The sequence below is a fragment of the Enoplosus armatus genome, chromosome 12 (genome assembly GCF_043641665.1).
Source record: "Enoplosus armatus isolate fEnoArm2 chromosome 12, fEnoArm2.hap1, whole genome shotgun sequence".
Lineage (NCBI taxonomy): Eukaryota > Metazoa > Chordata > Actinopteri > Centrarchiformes > Enoplosidae > Enoplosus > Enoplosus armatus.
The window spans coordinates 23,843,214-23,862,806 of NC_092191.1; the positions used below are offsets into that span (position 1 = coordinate 23,843,214).

At 43.9% G+C, this 19,593-nt stretch overlaps 2 protein-coding genes across 4 annotated transcripts; one reads left to right on the forward strand and one right to left on the reverse strand.

The window, feature by feature from the left end:
* Positions 1 to 1,167: 1,167 nt before the first annotated feature.
* Positions 1,168 to 5,877, reverse strand: aprt (adenine phosphoribosyltransferase). The gene is made up of 5 exons (XM_070916169.1): positions 5,719 to 5,877; positions 4,146 to 4,249; positions 3,358 to 3,491; positions 2,633 to 2,711; positions 1,168 to 1,950 (listed from the first exon to the last, which is right to left on the reverse strand). Exons 1-5 carry the CDS (start codon positions 5,805 to 5,807, stop codon positions 1,811 to 1,813), a joined length of 546 nt encoding a protein of 181 aa, XP_070772270.1. The 5' UTR covers positions 5,808 to 5,877; the 3' UTR covers positions 1,168 to 1,810.
* Positions 5,878 to 10,884: 5,007 nt separating this feature from the next.
* tk2 (thymidine kinase 2) lies at positions 10,885 to 18,535 on the forward strand. Of its 3 annotated transcripts, none has more exons than XM_070915777.1 (10): positions 10,885 to 11,092; positions 12,756 to 12,793; positions 12,984 to 13,058; positions 13,418 to 13,471; positions 14,455 to 14,544; positions 14,693 to 14,766; positions 16,044 to 16,132; positions 16,919 to 16,998; positions 17,094 to 17,174; positions 17,351 to 18,535. In XM_070915777.1, exons 1-10 carry the CDS (start codon positions 10,909 to 10,911, stop codon positions 17,435 to 17,437), a joined length of 852 nt encoding a protein of 283 aa, XP_070771878.1. In that variant the 5' UTR covers positions 10,885 to 10,908; the 3' UTR covers positions 17,438 to 18,535. The 3 variants fall into 3 exon arrangements, with proteins under 3 accessions (XP_070771878.1, XP_070771880.1, XP_070771879.1); XM_070915779.1 differs by having other exon boundaries at positions 10,957 to 11,092; positions 12,678 to 12,793; XM_070915778.1 differs by lacking the exon at positions 10,885 to 11,092 and adding an exon at positions 11,331 to 11,458 and having other exon boundaries at positions 12,678 to 12,793.
* The last annotated feature ends 1,058 nt before the right edge of the window (positions 18,536 to 19,593 follow it).

Here is a 19,593-nt window from a genome sequence, read left to right on the forward strand (position 1 = left end):
CGAATCCCATGATGGTAGAACTGGTGGAGCCGTATCCACAAGCTTTTTTCAGGCTCAAGTGCTGCTGGTTGTCCCAAGAGGGCAGACATCATATCTTTGTTCTTCATGATGCATAAAACATGGGGACGCATACCACGGGACCCCAAAGCTGATTTGTGTGCACAGGCCTTTGTTGTAGTAGATCTCACTTACAAGTCATGTAAGTAATGTCATGGTTCGTATTATGGTGTGTTCAGACTGAAAGTTGCATTATGTCTCCTGCGGCCCAGGTGGAGAAAATAACCCTGATGAAGTCATGATGAAGTCATCAGGGTTACCTCAGCTTAGAGACTACACATTTACAACAAAAAGCTCGTGTTACAAACTACAGGCGTGGGGTTTGAAAGATGCCGCTGTTTACCAAGCAGAGATGGTCTACTATAGACACTATTGCGTTGCATTATGGGCAATGTAGGATTCAGTGTTTAAGTTGCTTGACCCACACTAGAGACTGAAAGTCAGGGTATCTCTACCCGTGCTGCTTTGAATGCAATTACTCTTTTTTTTCCTTTTTTTTTTAAATTTGAGTTGACAAATGAGTCCATGCATTTGTCACGTCTAGGCTGGATTATTGCAATTCCTTATTATCAGGCTGTCCCAATAAGTCCCTGAGGACTCTCCAGCTGATCCAGAATGCTGCGGCACGTGTACTGACAGGAACCAGGAAAAGAGATCATATTTCTCCTGTGTTAGCTTCTCTGCACTGGCTCCCTGTAAAATCCAGAATAGAGTTTAAAATCCTTCTCCTGACCTACAAAGCTCTTACTGGTCAGGCACCATCATTTCTTAAAGAGCTCATAGTACCCTGTTACCCCACTAGAGCACTGCGCTCCCAGAATGCAGGGTTGCTTGTGGTTCCTAGAGTCTCCAAAAGCAGAACAGGAGCCAGAGCCTTCAGCTATCAAGCTCCTCTCCTGTGGAATCGGCTCCCAGTTTGGGTCCGGGCCCTAACCCTAACTGTTTAAAAGCAAACTGGCCCAGTAATGTCAGTTACACAGCAATATACTGTATATCACAGACGTTTGCTCTGGTCAGCGTATCGAATTGAGCAAGGGTGTGTCGTTGTGGTAGTTAATATCAATGTGTCTGCTCTGTAATGTGTAAAGACCTCATGCCAGTCTGGGAATGTCATTTCCTGTATAGCTTTATTATATTAACATGATTCTGGGTTCAAACACAAAAAAAAAAACGATGCAGCGACGACAAAAGTGTTAAAATAGCAACGGCGTGCCGACCACAGGACGCCTGCGGCAGTAAACCGGACAGTGGCGACAGGCAGACTGTTTTATTTGTTAGTTGGTTTGGGCTTTACTGGAGCTGACCTGTTACATTAGCTTTGAACACAGTAAATTCGTATTCTTTACAGTTAATCTGATGGACCACCTTCTTACAGGAAAATGTGATCACTTCATCCGTCCATCCATCCATCTTCTTGTTAAGGCACACGGCAGCAGCATTAGAGGAAAGGATCCGTGGTAACCAAGCCGTCATACGCTGGGTAAGGCTTTCCAGCCTTTGCAACCAGAGCATTATGCATGCATGTATGAATGAATGACAAAACGTTTGATATTTGAGCACCGACTGAAACCAATAAAAATAATAAAATACGACTGAAGCCGTGATAAAAACGTAAAAACACGTAAAAAGTGTGCGTGACGAGAGGTTTGGCGTTGGTGACATCAGGAAGCACCCGACTGGTTGTAAAAAACAAAAAACAAAACAAAAAACAATGTTTGACTCGTTTCCAGTGAAACTGCGGCTGCCGTGGCCCTCAGTACTGAACCAAGGAGAACACACTGTGCGGCTTCAGTTTGTCGCTGCCGTTCAGCTCTTTGAGCTCGATGACCACCATGCAGCCCAGAATCTCAGCCTGCTGCTTCCTCATCAGCTCACAGGTTGCATACAATGTCCCTGCAACACACACACAAACACACAAACAATGGTTCCTACTGTGGCCCAAGGAAGAACTTTTTCAATGGCTTGACATTAGTAGGTCAAAAAGGTCTGAATCGAACAACCAATCGGGGCTAGCTAGCAACGCAACTGGCCAATCATAACAGTAACATAACAGCCATGTTGATTCAGACCTGGTCCAGTTTTTAAAAAGACTGAATACAAAGTGCTCACAGAAACTTTTTTTTTTTTTAAATAGGAGCCCTTCAATTCAACATTGTTAAATTACATGCAATGGTCAAAATGAGTTATTTCTACCAAAATTATAATTCAGCTACATTGCTGACTGTAGCTTTAATCTGAGATTAAATTCAGGGAGGTTGAACTCGCCTGAAGCTTTGACAATGAATGCCACCCAGAGACTATGGCAAATTCAAGTGGCTTTGCATGACTTTGGAGAATTTAATATATCTCGCTCAGTGGCATGGCGCTGTACAGAGCCTGTTTGACTGCCAGTAAAAAATTAACCAGCAAAAACGAGGGACGCTTGCTCGTCTGTTAGTGAGTGCAGTGACAGTAAAAAGGTTGAAATGTTACATAATGTAATAACACATTTATGGACTGCTGTTTATGTTTACAACCCTTCTCCCGCGGTTTCCTGCTGGTTACAAAGCAGACCTAACCATGGGGGATTTCTCACCTCCAGTAGCCAGAAGGTCATCAATGAGCAGAACCTTCTGTCCTGGAGCCACTGCATCCTCCTGGATCTCTGCCTCTGCCTGGTGCAAGACAAGTAAGAAAGATACGGTTCATTAAGACTGTGGTGCCAGCATGCCTGAGGGGCAGCGTTCACACTGATCCTACAAGGTAGCATTGCAAGGTAGTATTCATTCCAAGTGTCTATATCACACTGACTGGCCACAAAACTACATGGTGGCCAGTCAGTAAACTGTACGTTACAGATGGAAAAGAAAAAATGAATCTGTGTGAAGCCCAGGAGGCCGTAACAGCCGAGTAGCAGCAACAGCTGTGAAAGTGATACTGTCACGGTGCAGGTGTTCACGAGTAAGTGCAAGCGCATAGGAGGAGGCTCGTCCGGGGGGGGGGATACTGGCAAAGCCTCCTTGTGGAGGCTGCAGAAGGTAGACCAATGTGACCCAGTCCTATTTCCCATTCCTTACTGGTCAGCCAACCTTTCCACTGAGAATAATATGTTGGAAACACACTAGCATTTTAGGGGACATGCTCGTCTCAATTAGATCTCTGCATGCCGATGCGCTTATGTACACATGGCACTTTACGTTGTTTAATGTTAACATTCCATCAATGAATACATGAGTCTCTAGATGTCCGTCCTCCCCAGTGGAAACAGAATATAAACTGCAAGGCAAACAAATAAAATCCTTGGTGTTTTGTGTTCTTTACCTTCCCATACTCTAAATCGTACGCCACGGACACAGTGGTTCCAGGTAGCTTGCCTTTCTTTCTGACCAGGACAAAGCCAACACCCAGCCGCTGGGCGAGCAGAGGCCCAAACAGGAAACCACGAGCATCTAAACCTGTACACAAACAACAGGAAAAAAACAAATAAATAAATAAAAAAGGTGGTGGCAGCTAAATACGCATTACATACATTAGGGCAGGATATAGTGAAGTAGTCACTATCATCCTAAATGATGAATCTGCAGGTGGACAGTCATGCCAGTTAAGATCAGATATGATCTTAAAGCTACAGCAGGCAATATTATTGAAACCGAATATTTCTATAATTCTGACCATTGCATGTCACTGACAATATTTAATTGAAGGGCTCCTTTAAAGAAATGCGTGCCTGTGAGCACCCGCCCCCTTTATATTTACTCTTTAAAAAAAATTAAAAAAACTGGACCAGGTAATATAATCTTGCCTACTGTAGCTTTAAGATCTGATCGCTTCTTCGCCTTTACAAAACCAGCAAGTGAACTGATCAAAGATCAGAAGGCTGGTCTCTCTCAAACTAGAATCACCTCCGCCAACTAGTCGTAGTTGCAGTTCACATCCATGTCTGTCTCATATAATGTTTATAGTCACCATATTGATGATACACGTGTGATTCCAGTGAATATACATTGTTAAACTGATCAATGAAGGATTATCAATGATGTATTGGCTAAACAGGTACACACGTACTTGATTACTATGTAAAGATGGATGCCTTTGCTTCGCTTTCTTACCTACGATGAGTTCAACCTGCTGGTGATTCTTCCTCACGTGTTCTTCAAACAGGTCGATTACTGCCGTCAGGGCGGCTGGATCCTTCAGGATGGGACAGATATCTCTGCAGGACACACACACACACACACACACACACAGTCATTTCAACTGGATATCAATATGAAAAACATGTATAATTCCAACAATCATCCCTTGTAATTAAATCAATTAATCTTTTGTCTAAAAAAAAAAGAAAAGCAGCACATCCTCACACTGGGAAGTATGGGAAACCCACTAGCTGGCAATTTCAGTGCTGCGTTGTCAAACTCGCACATGCAAAATACAGCAATTACGGGAAGTGCAAGTTCTGATGGGAAGGAGCTCTGCGAGAATCAAATGGATGAGGAGGTGCTGACACGTTTACCTCATCATGGGTAAGGTTAAATGCTTGACATGGTGTAAAACAAGAAACGGAAAGAAGCTGGGTCACGTCGCAACATCAAGGTCTGCGGTTCCTTGACGTCCAGGATTGTCCTTTGAAGAATCTAAAACTGGAGAGTCTGGAGTTACATTGTTTAACTTGGCTTTTAGCCACCTCGCCGGCTGTCAGTGGATGGAGTTTGCTCCATTGTCAAGGAAATGGTTCTGTTATCATGCATGACGTGATGTGGTCGTGTATGGAATGCAGGTCCCGTGCAGGTCGGGCGAATATTTAACCACTCCATCCGCTGCTGAAGTTCTGGGTCATTTTCCAGAGGGTGGACCTTGTGCTAGAAATGTATGGCCAGAATCAGACCGCCAAAAGGGTCCAAGCCAGCCCACTGGATGACTAGTGGAGTCAGTCATAACTTCTAGAAAGAGAACAGTCTAGACTTGCTCCATCTGTAGAGTGACACGAGATAACGTTTGTTGTGATTCGGCGCCATGTAAAATAAAACTGAATTGAATTCCAATTTGTCAATAAAATGCACTGCTATTACCGATTTGTCCACTGGGGGTCGCACTGTCCTGACAGGAGCGGCAGGCCCTATGCTGGATACACATCTGTTCCGTAAACAGATGGTTCATGGAATGTGAACGTTGTAGGTAGGTAGAGGGGGGGGGGGCTGTATCTCACCTCAGGGGGGGGGGCTGTATCTCACCTCAGGTGCTCACTGACTGACAGGTAGTACAGCAAACACAGTTCATTATTGGTCTAGAGCAAACAGGTACAGGCAGAGACGGTAAAATCGAGCCGTAAGAACTCTGCCGGTACATGACGCCATCAGCCGCCACTCCGCAATGTTAACGTTGACGGTTTTTTTTTTTATCGTTTTGAGACTGTTGTCCGTTTCCAGGGCAACGGGCGCCCACAACACGTGAATCCGGTCCGAACGAAAGCTCGCGGCCCCTTCCTCTACCTACTCTGAGGAGCATTCCGCACGCGGAGCTTTTCACGCGCACGCCGAACTCTTCCGGATACTGAGCGGGCAGCGTGCAAGAGACGGACCCCGTGCGACCACGTACGGACACACGTGAAGCTTTGAACGAGGGCTTGGACGCGGCACGTGGTTGAAACGCTAGTAATACGTCCCATCGTCGTCAGTGTCTTACCTGAACAGGATGCCCTCCTTCGGGAAGTCTGGAAAGGCCCGGATGTGTCTGTGAACCAGCTGGAGTTTCGATTCTGGGTCCGCTGCCATTCTGACCAACCGAATGACCTGATCGATCCTCTGCTGCGCTCTCTTCCTTTTATTCCCCCCACCTACCACCCCCACGTGGGGGGGGGGGGGCTGTCTTTCTTCCTCTCGACAGTGTGCACACAGCATTAAGGCGCGTTGCCGCCCTCCTCTGGGCTGAAGTGCGCATGTTCTTGTTATTGGGCCGTTTTTGCAGTTTAATCCTCTGCCTCGTTCTCTTCAACCCCTGGATGCACTGGAGCCCAAAGAAAGTCTCAATAACCAGGAATGTCAGTGAGTTTTTCAGTTCCAGTTCCCCAAAACCCCATAGAGACGGTTGTCTGCCCCCCCCCCCCCCCCCCCGTTCCAAATCAAAACTAAATTATAACTCATTCCAAAGCCTTGTTCTTATTCTTACACACCCAACCTGGAAAACACTAAAGCCAGTTCTGTTTGTTATAGGGTACTGATCTGTATTATGAATTTTACCTGAATTCTCTGAGTTTTTTTCTAGTCCTTAAAACATATAAAGTAATAAAGTAAAGGGGGGGCACACCAGTAATCTGTCTCACCTGAGGTGCTAACTGACTGAGGCCTGCCTTGACTTACAGGTAGTACAGTAAACAGGTAAACCACTGTACTAACTGTACAAACACTATCCATTATTGGTTTGGAACAAACATGTACCAAAGTTATATTTATATATATATATATATATATATATATATATATATATATATATACTATATTGCCAAAAGTATTGGCTCACCTGCCTTGACTCGCATATGAACTTAAGTGACGTCCCATTCTTAATCCATAGGGTTTAATATGACGTCGGTCCACCCTTTGCAGCTATAACAGCTTCAACTCTTCTGGGAAGGCTTTCCACAAGGTTTAGGAGTGTGTTTATGGGAATTTTTGACCATTCTTCCAGAAGCGCATTTGTGAGGTCACACACTGATGTTGGACGAGAAGGCCTGGCTCTCAGTCTCCGCTCTAATTCATCCCAAAGGTGATCTATCGGGTTGAGGTCAGGACTCTGTGCAGGCCAGTTAAGTTCATCCACACCAAACTCTCTCATCCATGTCTTTATGGACCTTGCTTTGTGCACTGGTGCATAGTCATGTTGGAACAGGAAGGGGCCATCCCCAAACTGTTCCCACAAAGTTGGGAGCATGGAATTGTCCAAAATCTCTTGGCATGCTGAAGCATTCAGAGTTCCTTTCACTGGAACTAAGGGGCCAAGCCCAGCTCCTGAAAAACAACCCCACACCATAATCCCCCCTCCACCAAACTTTACACTTGGCACAATGCGGTCAGACAAGTACCGTTCTCCTGGCAACCGCCAAACCCAGACTCGTCCATCAGATCGCCAGATGGTGAAGCGCGATTCGTCACTCCAGAGAACGCGTCTCCACTGCTCTAGAGTCCAGTGGCGGCGTGCTTTACACCACTGCATCCGACGCTTTGCATTGCACTTGGTGATGTATGGCTTGGATGCAGCTGCTCGGCCATGGAAACCCATTCCATGAAGCTCTCTACGCACTGTTCTTGAGCTAATCTGAAGGCCACATGAAGTTTGGAGGTCTGGAGTGATTGACTCTGCAGAAAGTTGGCGACCTCTGCGCACTATGCGCCTCAGCATCTGCTGACCCCGCTCCGTCATTTTACGTGGCCTACCACTTCGTGGCTGAGTTGCTGTCGGTCCCAATCGCTTCCACCTTGTTATAATACCACTGACAGTTGACTGTGGAATATTTAGGAGCGAGGAAATTTCACGACTGGACTTGTTGCACAGGTGGCATCCTATCACAGTACCACGCTGGAATTCACTGAGCTCCTGAGAGCGACCCATTCTTTCACAAATGTTTGTAGAAACAGTCTGCATGCCTTGGTGCATGATTTTATACACCTGTGGCCATGGAAGTGATTGGAACACCTGATTTCAATTATTTGGATGGGTGAGTGAATACTTTTGGCAATATAGTATGTATATATATATATTTTTTTTTTTAAACTTATTTTTCACTTAAATACTGTAAATGTGTATATTTTTTTATTTTCTATTTCTTATTTTTATATTTTGTACATACTTTTAGCTCTAAATTATGCTACTTTCTACTCTTGAATGGGAGCACCAGTACTGTAAAATTTCTGATTCTGATTCTGATTCTGAAGTCCCTAAGTCCGCACCAATATCTGTTGAAGGGAGTGTGGGAAGACTGGATGAAGGAAGAGAGGGGGTGGGGGCTGAGTAAAGGAATGAAAGTAGGAAATTAAAGAAGGTGGGGAGAGGGATTTTGTACAAGGTAACAAATATCTGTAGTTTATTTAATAGTTAGCGTTAACGCCAGCAATACTAAGGAACTGATAGTGGACTTTTGGAAGACGCAGGGGAGGAACTAAGCCCCCCTTAATATCAACGGGTCTTCGGTGAAAACGGTGGACAGCATCAACTACCTTGGTGTCCAAATCACAGAGGGCCTGACATCGGGCGCTGCATACAGACTCAGTGGTGAGAAAAGACAGAGACAGTTTCACCTCAGACACCTGAGGAAATTTTGAGTATCCCCTCAAATACTGAGGAATTTCTACTCCTGCACCATCAACAGTGTCCCGACGGGGGAACATCACTGCCTGGTATGGGAGCAGCACCGAAGAGGACCACAAGGCCCTGCTAGGAGTAGTTTGTTTAGCTGAACGTACAATAGGCGGTGCTCTACCCTGCCTGAAGGATATTTACAGGTGCTAACTGACTGAGGCCGGCCTCGACTTACAGGTAGTACAGCAAACAGGTAAACCACTTTACTAACTGTACACACACCGTCCATTATTGGTTTGGAAAAAACGCGTACAGGTGGACGGGTACAGAAAGAGAAAAGAAAAAACTGCTGTTACCTGACTTGATAAGTCGCCACTTCAGAATGTTAATTTTGACTTTTTGGTGAGACCAAAGTCCCTAACTCCGCACCAATATCTGTTGAAGGGAGTGTGGGAAGACTGGATGAAGGAAGAGAGGGGGTGGGGGCTGAGTAAAGGAAGAAAGTAGGACATTAAAGAAGGTGGGGAGAGGGATTTTGTACAAGGTAACAAATATCTGTAGTTTATTTAATAGTTACCGTTAACGTCAGCAAGACTAAGGAACTGATAGTGGACTTTTGGAAGAAGCAGGGAAGGAACTAAGCCCCCCTTAATATCAACGGGTCTTCGGTGAAAACGGTGGACAGCATCAACTACCTTGGTGTCCACATCACAAATCAAATCAAATTTTGGGTATCCCCTCAAACACTGAGGAATTTCTAGTCCTGCACCATCAACAGTGTCCCGACGGGGAACATCACTGCCTGGCGTGGGAACAGCACCGAACAGGACCACAAGGCCCTGCAAAGAGTGGTTTGTTCAGCTGAACGTACATTAGGCGGTGCTCTACCCTGCATAAAGGATATTTACAGGTGCTAACTGACTGAGGCCGGCCTCGACTTACAGGTAGTACAGCAAACAGGTAAACCACTTTACTAACTGTACACACACTGTCCATTATTGGTTTGGAAAAAACGCGTTCATTGACTAGTTCACCTGCATTCTTTCTACCTGGTTGCAAAAAGAAGTCCAATTGTATGGAGGTCTATGGTGAAGATAAAATAAGATCATCCTTTATTAATCCATCAGCAGGGACATTTGCATTGTTATAGCAGCATACAGGATAGTGCAATAGCAAGTAAGTAAGAAAAATCAAAATATAATAAATAAAAACAATAAAGACCGTTAAAAACTATAAGAGAGATGTAGTTATTGCACCATTTGTTATACATTCAGAAATATTGCATGAGAGTGGATTGTCGGTGTGCATGGTCTACTGGGAGCAGGTGTGATTGTAGAGCCTGACAGCAGCCGGGAGGAAAGACCTGCAGCACCTCTCCTTCACACACCGCGGGTGAAGCAGCCTGTCCCTGAAGGAGCTGCCCAGTGCTCCCTCCACCAGAGTCTGGGGGGGGGGGGGGGCATCCCAGAACAGAGCTGGCCTTCTTAATCAAGTCTGTCCAGTTTCTTCCTGTCAGCAGCTGAGATGCTGCTGCCCCAGCAGACCACTCCATAAAAGATGGCTGATGCCACCACAGAGTCAAAGAAGGTCTTCAGGAGTGGCCCCCTGCACTCCAAAAGACCTGAGGGGTGTGTTTGCACCGGCGGAAGTCCACCATCATCTCTTTGGTTTTCCCTGCGTTGATGTGGAGGCGGTTCCACCGGCACCAGTCCACAAAGTCCTGGGTCAGTCCTCTGCATTCCCTGTCGTCCCCATCTGTGATGAGGCCGACAATTGCAGAGTCATCAGAGAACTTTTGCAGGTAGCAGTTGGCTGAAAGAATGACCCGGCTTCTCACTTGATTTACCTCAGTAAACATTTTCCTAATGGGTTTATGGTCTGTAGTTTCAAGTCTTCTTCAATACAGCCCGATGTTCATTTTGTAACTTATGGTCCCGTTTAGAGTAAAATAAAGTACAGTATGCTTTAGGGCGGGGGTGCCTTAGTGATGGACCCTAAAATCTATAATAATAATCGTGATCTCAATATTGATCAAAATAATTGTGATGATCATTTTGGCCATAATTGTGCATAATCTAGTTGAAATCAATATTAGGTTATCAAAATCAGAAGGGGAAAAAGGAATAATGTGGAGAAAAGTACATCATCAGTGCATTGGGAATAAAACACAATAAAAGTTTGTGGGAGAAAACCTTCACCAGGGCCAGATGGGTGCAGGTGTCCCACCACACTGTCTTGTGATAAACACACTACTAGATCTTCAGATTCTGGTATATTGCAGATTTATTGAAGAATAAAAGAGAGTCCATGAAATCGAGCTGGTCCCGGGAGCAACTAAAAAAATGTGTGTGTGTGTGTGTGTGTGTGTGTGTGCGCATTAACGACTGGATTAGAACCGGGGGAGAATAGAACCTACCTGAGGGTGGCAGTAATGCACTGCAATGGACGCCACCTGCCGTAAAGCTCCAAAGCAGAAGAAGAAAAAGAAGTAAAAAGATGGCGGTGGAAGAAATTGTAATTCTTCCTGTTTGATAAGTGCACATAAAAAGATAAGTGTGTGTGTGTGTGTGTGTGTGTTGCGAGATGTCGGTAGCTGGTGGACGTATGATGTTATTGTTCAGGTGTGTTACATTCCGATTTGCTCAATGTGCCGTGGCTCCGTCATCATGGCGCGGTTTTAGATGCAACAGACGGATACAGTTGGCTGCTGGGACTGTCAGACTGATCCAGAGCAGAGCACGCGGCGGCACGCAACACGCCGTCACAGGTCAGTGGTGTGGGTTAACTGGAACACACTATTCAGTGTTCAGCTCAAAGTGTGTGTGTGTGTGTGTGTGTGTTCTCGGGCGAGTATTCTGTTTCTCTTTAAAAGGATTAACGTTTTGCGACTGCCGGTATACGGAAGCCGAGAGCGTCCGTCCTTACAAAGGCCCTGCCTGCAAAAGCTCGTTTCCTGGCGATAACTTTCGTTTATCTGGTAGTCCAACGTTAGGCTATAAAGGGACTCCACCACGGTCGCATTACTTCAACGCCACCACCGGTAAGCTTCACTTTGAAGAGAACATAGATAGATATACATATATAGACAGATAGATATAGAGTATAAACACAACGAGGCTGTAACGGCGGACTAGTGAGTAGACGACTTTCCGTGTTTAATGTCCGCGACAACCTCTGTAGTCTCATTTAGCCACTTCTTAGCAACCACCTTTTTTAAGACACGTAAAAGCCTCAAAATTCCCGAGTTGGGGGTATCCACTGACGTATTTTATGTCGTAGAACAAAACGTGTAAATCTCTTAAGCTTGTGTTAACCACAGACCTTATTTCAGGCATCTCACCAAAAACCCATTTAAAAAACCCATTGATTTCGAGACGAGGGAACCGGAAGTGAAAGTGTTAACTCATTTCCGGGTTTTAGGACTCATTCCTGCAGCACTCTACATATATCATTGTAAACATGACTATATCATTTAAGTACATAATAATATGGATGGAAAATATTTGTGCTAGTTATAGACACAAAACAATATGGGTTTTTAAGTTTCTAAAGACTATGCTTTTTTTTTTTTTTACTCCACCTGCAAAGTCAGTTCATTTTTCAAGTTCATGGCACAATGTTAAAGATTATTTCCCCCCCCCAAAAAAGCAGGCTTGTCGGTGAGCAGAACATACCGGGCTGGACAATTACGTGCGCCATCCGCTAATGCCAGATGGTTCACCCATCACTCTGTTGGGGGGTTTTTGAAAACCAAAAAGGAATCGAAATGTTGCAGGCAGGGCTTTCCTTCTCTAACAAATCATAGTTTGGCCGAGGTTACAGTCTTTCCGCAGGAAACACTGTAGTTGTGTTTGGGTTTTTTTTTTAAATATGCATATATACATAAATTATGTTATGTTTATTGATATTAGGTCATATTTTTAAGGTGGTCGAAGGCTGATTTTGTTATTGATTTTATGTGACTGCAGGGATTCAGGTCTGAATGCAAGATAACTCGCTTGAATTTTACTCCTCAGTGGCCGACTATTTAGATAGTAGATTAGATGGGTACAGTGCAGTCTGTAAGTATTGTGCTTGGTTGTTTTGTCTCTGTACTTCAGGCAAATTGAACATGAAATGACAGCGACTATGGCGTTAAAGTGCACACTTTAGTTTGGGGTTCTTTACATCCATATTAGTTGAAGAAAAAGGGCAACAACTTCTACATGGTTCATGAGATCGTAGATGTTAACACTGTCATATCAAAAGCACTTCAACCTTTATAGCCATTGTTTCATTTCCAATCCAGTGTCCTGGAATATAGAGCTTGTTGTGCATTTTAACATCTTTCTGTCCCCCTGACCTCACTGTAGCCTACTGACCTGAGAGAGGCCAGCACTGGGACTAGTTGGAAGTGAAGTCCTGTCTCACTATGTTGTCTTCCTTCCAAGGGAAGCTGGTGCGGAATGGAGAGGATAAGAAAGCAGTGGTGAGTCTCCACCTGCACACTAAATACCTGAAGATCCCCACTCATAATGTTGGCTGATTGAAACACTAATCATCATGCTTCACATACTAAAATACTAGCTCATACCTCCATGCCATAGTAATGCCCTTTTTTTCTTCATAGTTTCTGTGGACTGGCCTGTTAACACCTGTCTCTCTGTCACTGTTTTCAGATCTGTATTGAGGGGAATATTGCCAGTGGAAAGACAACATGTCTGGAGTATTTCAGCAAAACTAGCAATATAGAGGTACAGCAAAGTTGCGCATAGTGCAGATTTGCGTGCATCTGTTCCCACCAGGAAGTGACCACTCTAGTCGTTACACAAATTGGCCTTTTTTACATAACTGCCATTTGACACCAGAGTGGAGGTTGGACTTTGGGTTAGAAGTTTTATGATAAAAAAAAAGAGGAACTATTTTAGCTTTTTACACCTTGTGTGTCCCCCCCCATCCTGAATATTTTGAGAAATTAGCGCAGTCAAAAAAGATGGAAATTCAAAGAGTGTGTAAATGAAGAGTGTGAAAACTCTTTCCTAAAGTCCAGTGATTGGACATTGGAAGTGTTCGTTAACGTATTATTCCTCCCTCCTTTCTTGTTTTGGTTCAGGTCCTAACAGAACCAGTCTCTAAATGGAGGGATGTCCGTGGACACAACCCTCTGGTACTGTACATGACACTGTTGTTGAAATCAGACTTTTTTTAATCAGGTCAGGACCATAGACTGTACATAAAGATGGCCGACGCATCTCCACTTCCTCCCCCTGTACAAAAATGAAGCCAAACTCTCCCGGATACGGCAGCTGCCGTCTTGCGCTGGTGACGTCATTTGGAGTCTGCGCAGTGGGGATCGGGGGGGGGGATCTGGGGGTGGATCAGGGGCATCAAGGTCCCGCCCATACACCCACCCGACCCCAATCGCGAGCACATCACAGTCAATCTCAGCTGTCAATCATGATGTCTCACCCCGTTTTTATAGCATCAAATAACTCATTAAAACCAAACTTATCAGAAAAACAAACACTTGAACAAACATCAGCCTGATAAGAACTACGTAAAGTGACAGAAACCATCTTTGGGGAAAATGTATTTGACGTGTATTTTGATTTTTTTTTAGTTTGGCCCATGTCCCATCTGCTAACAGGGGGGCGGGGCTTATAATACCTATACTGCAGCCAATCACCAGGGGGCGATCGAGACATTTTGGCGTCACTTTTAGGGAGCTGCCATGTCGTCCATCTTTATATACTGTCAGTAGTCAGGACCTAAAATTATTTGCAGGATAGGTTTTGAGAGCATTACACAGAGTAATATTTTTAAAACTAAGATTGTAAACAAAAACAAAAAAATGTGAAGAAAATGTGGGTGAATGGCACTTTCATTTCATAGCATTCTGCCAAGTTGATTTGGATTGTTCTGTCTACTGTATGTACAAGTTAATTTTAGCCTAATGGTGGCCCTAAATTCAGAAAGGTCACCAAATATATTAGGATCCATCCTCTGGGGATCATGATTCTCCAGATTACACCTTGTGGAAACGTGTCCAGTGCTTTGTCTAGTAGTAGTAGTAGTAGTAGTAGTAGTAATTGAGCCCCTGTATATGTACTCCATGCTGGCTGTGTCATCTGTTTGTTTCCGTCCCTGCAGGCTCTGATGTACCAGGACCCAGAGCGCTGGGGCATCACACTGCAGACCTATGTTCAACTCACCATGCTGGATAGACACCTGTCAACCATAGTAAGTGTACTCATTGCATTGTGTACTATATAATATACTATGTCACTATGTCCACACTGTGTTGACCTGCAGTGCTGACTTGTGATGCAAACATAGGACCTCGTCAGGAAATCGGCTGTATGTACCTAAAGTTTCTTGTTGGTTCCAGTCAGCTCCTGTCAGGATGATGGAGAGGTCCATCTTCAGTGCCAAGTACATCTTTGTGGACAATCTCTTCAGAAGGTACCGTTATCTGTGGTTTGTGAAGCTTCATCGCCTGGATCAGCCCAAGAAACTAGATCAGTAAATCCATGAGCTAAACTCTCATGCTGGCTTGATGGACTCTGCTGCATAACAGTTTAAGCTCTTAGTCTACATTTGATACCTCTTGGAGCTGGGATGTTCTGTGTAAGAATGATCCCATTTACACTAGGAAGCAAGGCAGTGGGGGTGGGCGATATGCATAAAATCTTCTATCATGGCTTACTAATTTTATATCACAATATATTGCCTTTTGTCGAACCTCAGTAGAGAAACTGATTAGAGATAAAATAGCTTTATCAGCTGTTATTCTTGGCTTAAACAGTGAAATAAAGACCCGACAAATAGAGTGCTGCAGGAATGAGTCCTAAAACCCGGAAATTAGTCTGCATTTTTACACTTCCTGTTCCCTCGTCTGGAAGTCAATGGTTTTTTTTGAATGGTTTTTGGTGAGATGCCTGAGATAAGGTCTGTGGTTAACACAAGCTTAAGAGATTTACACGTTTTGTTCTGCGACATAAAATGGTAGTAGATACCCCAACTCGTGAATTCTGAAGCTGTTACGTGTCTTTAAAAAAGGCGGTTGCTAACAAGCGGCTAAATGAGACTACAGAGGTTGTCGCGGACATTAAACACGGAAAGTCATCTACTCACTAGTCCGCCTTTACAGCCTTGTTGTGTTTATACTCTATCTGTCTATATATCTATATCTATCTATATTCTTCTTAAAAGTGAAGCTTAGTGGTGGTGACGTTGAAGTAATACGACCGTGGTGGAGTTCCTTTAGCTTTCTACTTCTGGCGATTCCATTTCCATTCCAAATATCCTAATAGTGAAGATTAACTCGCTGAACAAAACTTGAGAGTATCATAAACTTTTGTTTTGCACACAGAGCTTATTTTCTGCAATAATCCAAAATCTCATGGAAGAATCCCATTCAGCTTGTTGTCGAGGGAACCAGGGCGACGCTAACTTCATGTTTGCCTACAAAAATACGTCATCCCTGCAGCACTCTATTCACGTACTTCACAACACTGATGCAACAGTGTGGTTAATCCAATATTACCATAAATCAACTGCTGGTCGATTTGCAGCATTACCCAGTTGACCAATACACCCAGAAATGTTAAAGGCAACTGAAGATGTTTTGCACATTAAGGTCATCTCGTGGTTTCTGTTGTCATACTGCCTACCCAGACAGCATACTGACGTTCTATTGGTTGATTTCGTTTTTTGTTTTGTTTTGTTTTTTTCTTCAGTGGGAAAATGCCAGAGGTGGACTATGCTGTTCTCAGCGAGTGGTTTGATTGGATCACAACTAACATTTCCATTCCTGTTGATCTGATTGGTGAGAATACACAAAGCAGAAACACACATTTTAATACATATTATAATAAAGATGCAGAAATACAGAAGCTGTGGTGTTTTACTGACTTCTGACAGACACTTGTAGAAACATTGATTAATACAATTAACTGATATGAAGACTGATTAGAAACTGACACCTGTTTGTTGACAATGCCTTCTGACACCATCAAATAATATATTCATGTTACATAATCAGTAAATTGCAGTGAGGTGAAACATCACATTACACCCTCTTGTCATAGACTGTGACATCATATAGTGCTCAAATGTTTGTGCAGGAGTCACGGAGGCAGAGTCCTCCCTCTGTCTGAAACAAGCCGTTTGAGCTCCTTTCTCTTTAAGGCCCCCCCTCCCTAAAAAGCCCACTTTCTTCTCATCGGCTGGCCAAGTTCCGGAAGTCTTTGGAGGAATTTCCAAAGGCAAGCTGTTAACCGGGCGTTCCCAAGTAACGTTGACATAAACGTAAACATCTGGTCTGTCCCTGGAGCAGAGATACCATATAAGGACATCCGTGCCTGTCTGACATCAGATAGACACGGCGGTTGAAAAAACTGAAACGTAGCGTTCCGATCAGTCTGAAGACTGGGGATTACTTTTACATACGTTTAGCTCATTATTTGGCAACTTTGGCAACGTTTAATAGGAATATCCAACACTGTAACACGATGTATATGACAGAAAATAAGGAAAAGCATGATAGGTCCTCTTTAAACCCCCCCCCCCCCCCCCCCCCTCCCCCATCTGTGACTGTTTCCTCTGGCTCCAGTCTATCTGCAGACGTCTCCTCAGACCTGCCATGAGAGGTTAAAGCAGAGATGCAGAGAGGAGGAGAAAGTCATTCCATTGGTGAGGACGCAAACTCAAACGTGTGGCTTCATGCGTCAATCAACTGTGATTTGGTCACCAATAAGGCCTCAAACCTCTGTGTGTGTGTTTACCAGGAGTATCTGGAGTCCATTCACCAGCTGTATGAGGACTGGCTCATCAAGCGTACCTCCTCCCCTCTCCCTGCTCCTGTTCTGGTGAGTGACCATTCACATCCAGGCAAGTCTGGCCACTTCCACTTTATCCCTCCTGTCTTCATGTGATGTTGCTACATGTCCAGGTGTAGTGTTTTTTTTTTTTTTTGGTCTCCTCCTGTAATTCTCATCTATTTCTAATAGTTAGATAGAAAAAAAAACTTTTTGTGTGTGTGCAGGTGATTCCTGCTGACCATGACCTTCAGAAGATGCTGCACCAGTACGAAGAAAACCGTGACAAGATCCTAGCAGCCAGCTACCTCTGACACCCAAACACACTGTTACACACACACACACACACACAGTACAAAACCATCCCTGCGTGGAGACAGGAGATCCCAGAAAGCTGTTTGCTACCATTGTTATACGACTGATCTGTTACATTGACAGTTTAGCCAGTTCATAAGAGCTAATGCTAATGCTAATGCTTTTTTTAATTTCAAAGTGTCCTAACCAAAAATGTATATTAGGATATAAGGATTCAACGTACAGCGTGGAAAAGCTCCAGAAACGGAACTAACTTCAGACCAATTAAATTATTCCGCTGACCCACCCCTCCACCCCCCCAGCTTTTCACTGAGGTCTACATTGTGCGTAAGTTCTTGTTCAGGTGTAATGTATTTTGATTTGTTTGTTTTTTACCATGTAATGTAATGCACTGGACGTTCCATTTTGCTGTCACCCAGATATGATCTATAATGTGTTTTGGATTTTAAACCTCAACGGGTCAGATCACAGGATGGTGGTCAGTGCGGTAACAGCTGCCACTCCACCCGCCGCAGAAAGAAATACACGTGTGTCACACAAGTGATTTTCATTCATTTTTGGGACCTGATGAAGACCACGTAGTGCTGTAATGTTTCTCTTTTAATGAAGGAACCTTTGTTCATTGTTTTACATTGTTTTTCTTTATTATTAATAAGTATAGTCTGTAATCATAATTTATATTTTAATCATTTTCTGCTGTTTTGTGTTGGTCAGATATGTTAGTTGAGTGCGTGCTCAAACATGTACTACTGCTCTTAACTACTTTCAGGACATGATCTAAAAAGAATATGTTACCACATGTTTTGCTTTCTATAGCTCTGTTAATGAGACCAACAGTGACTGGTCAGCAGAGAGATCATTTATTTCTGTATATACAAGGAGTTGGATTTCTCAAGTGACCTTGGTGTTGGTATAGGTTGTTTTTTTGGAAATTTGGCTAATTGTTTATTTGTTACAAATGTCTCAAACTTGCGCCCCTAAAACATAATGTCAATTTTTGGCAGATCTGTAATCCCTGTCGTGTAGAGGAGAAACAGAATTTAAAGATCTTTGCTGTGTGTGGTTCATATTACTAAATAAAGTGGTGTTCAATCATATCGGCAGGTCGTATTAGCCCAGCAAATGAGTGCTGGCATATAAATATAGTAGTGACCTGGTTGTAACTCCAGTTCTATGAATATGTGCAAGGTCCCTTAACGGGCTTGGCTATTGGTTTACCCCCCTCCAGAGGTTGCGCCAATCAGGAGGTAACATCCTCCCATATTAAGCCCCCAGAGTAAACATTGATTGTCTCCCTTGAAATGCGGCAACAACAACAAGGACCAGCTGGGCTTGCGGTTAAAAGGCCTTGCACGTGCTCACAGAACTGGAGTTACATCCAGGTAACTACTGTTTCTATGTTGTACGTGCTCTGCCCTTTAAGGGGCTTCGCCATTGGTTAAAACCATAGACTGCAAACGGGAAGCGCATCCGTCGCTCGCGCTCCCGAGACAGGTGGCACAGGTGTCACCCTCAGCCAGGGGGGATGCCATCGATGGGAACTGGCCTCGCGGGAGTCCCAACAGCAGCATCGGTGAAGCACAGTATGCTCATCTTTATCAATATATTGATAAGTTTTAGACAAACTGAACAACCTCCAAACACTTGAAGAGTAGTTCCTGAGTAGAGCGCTCCAATAACTTAAGACAGACTGAGTGGGTGGATGAGCGTCCCTGTGCTTGGTGGGTGGTGCTGTGCCTGGAGCAGATGACCTGTTGGGGGCGGTGACTGTATAGTTGTGACATCACAACCTTACAGAAGTCCTGACGGCTCGTTTAAAGGCACAGTTGTCTGAATACGGGCTTGTGTGCATTTCTCCGTGGACTGAATGTTTTGATGCTTTCACAGTATTTATACAGCACCGAGAGCTGCTTTATAATCAGGCAAGACATGGAGAGCTCACGTTCTACAATATGGAACATTTAATATTATATGTTAGCACTTTACCTCCATTTCATAAAACAATTTTAATTATAAAACTAGGTGTGCCTGGTTGCTTTTGAACCACTGAGTCACATAACATGGATAGATATGGAAAAAGAATCAAAACAAAAGACAAAAGAATTTTGTTTACGCTTGGTGTTACTCATCAACAGTGTATTCTTCAGCTCTAACA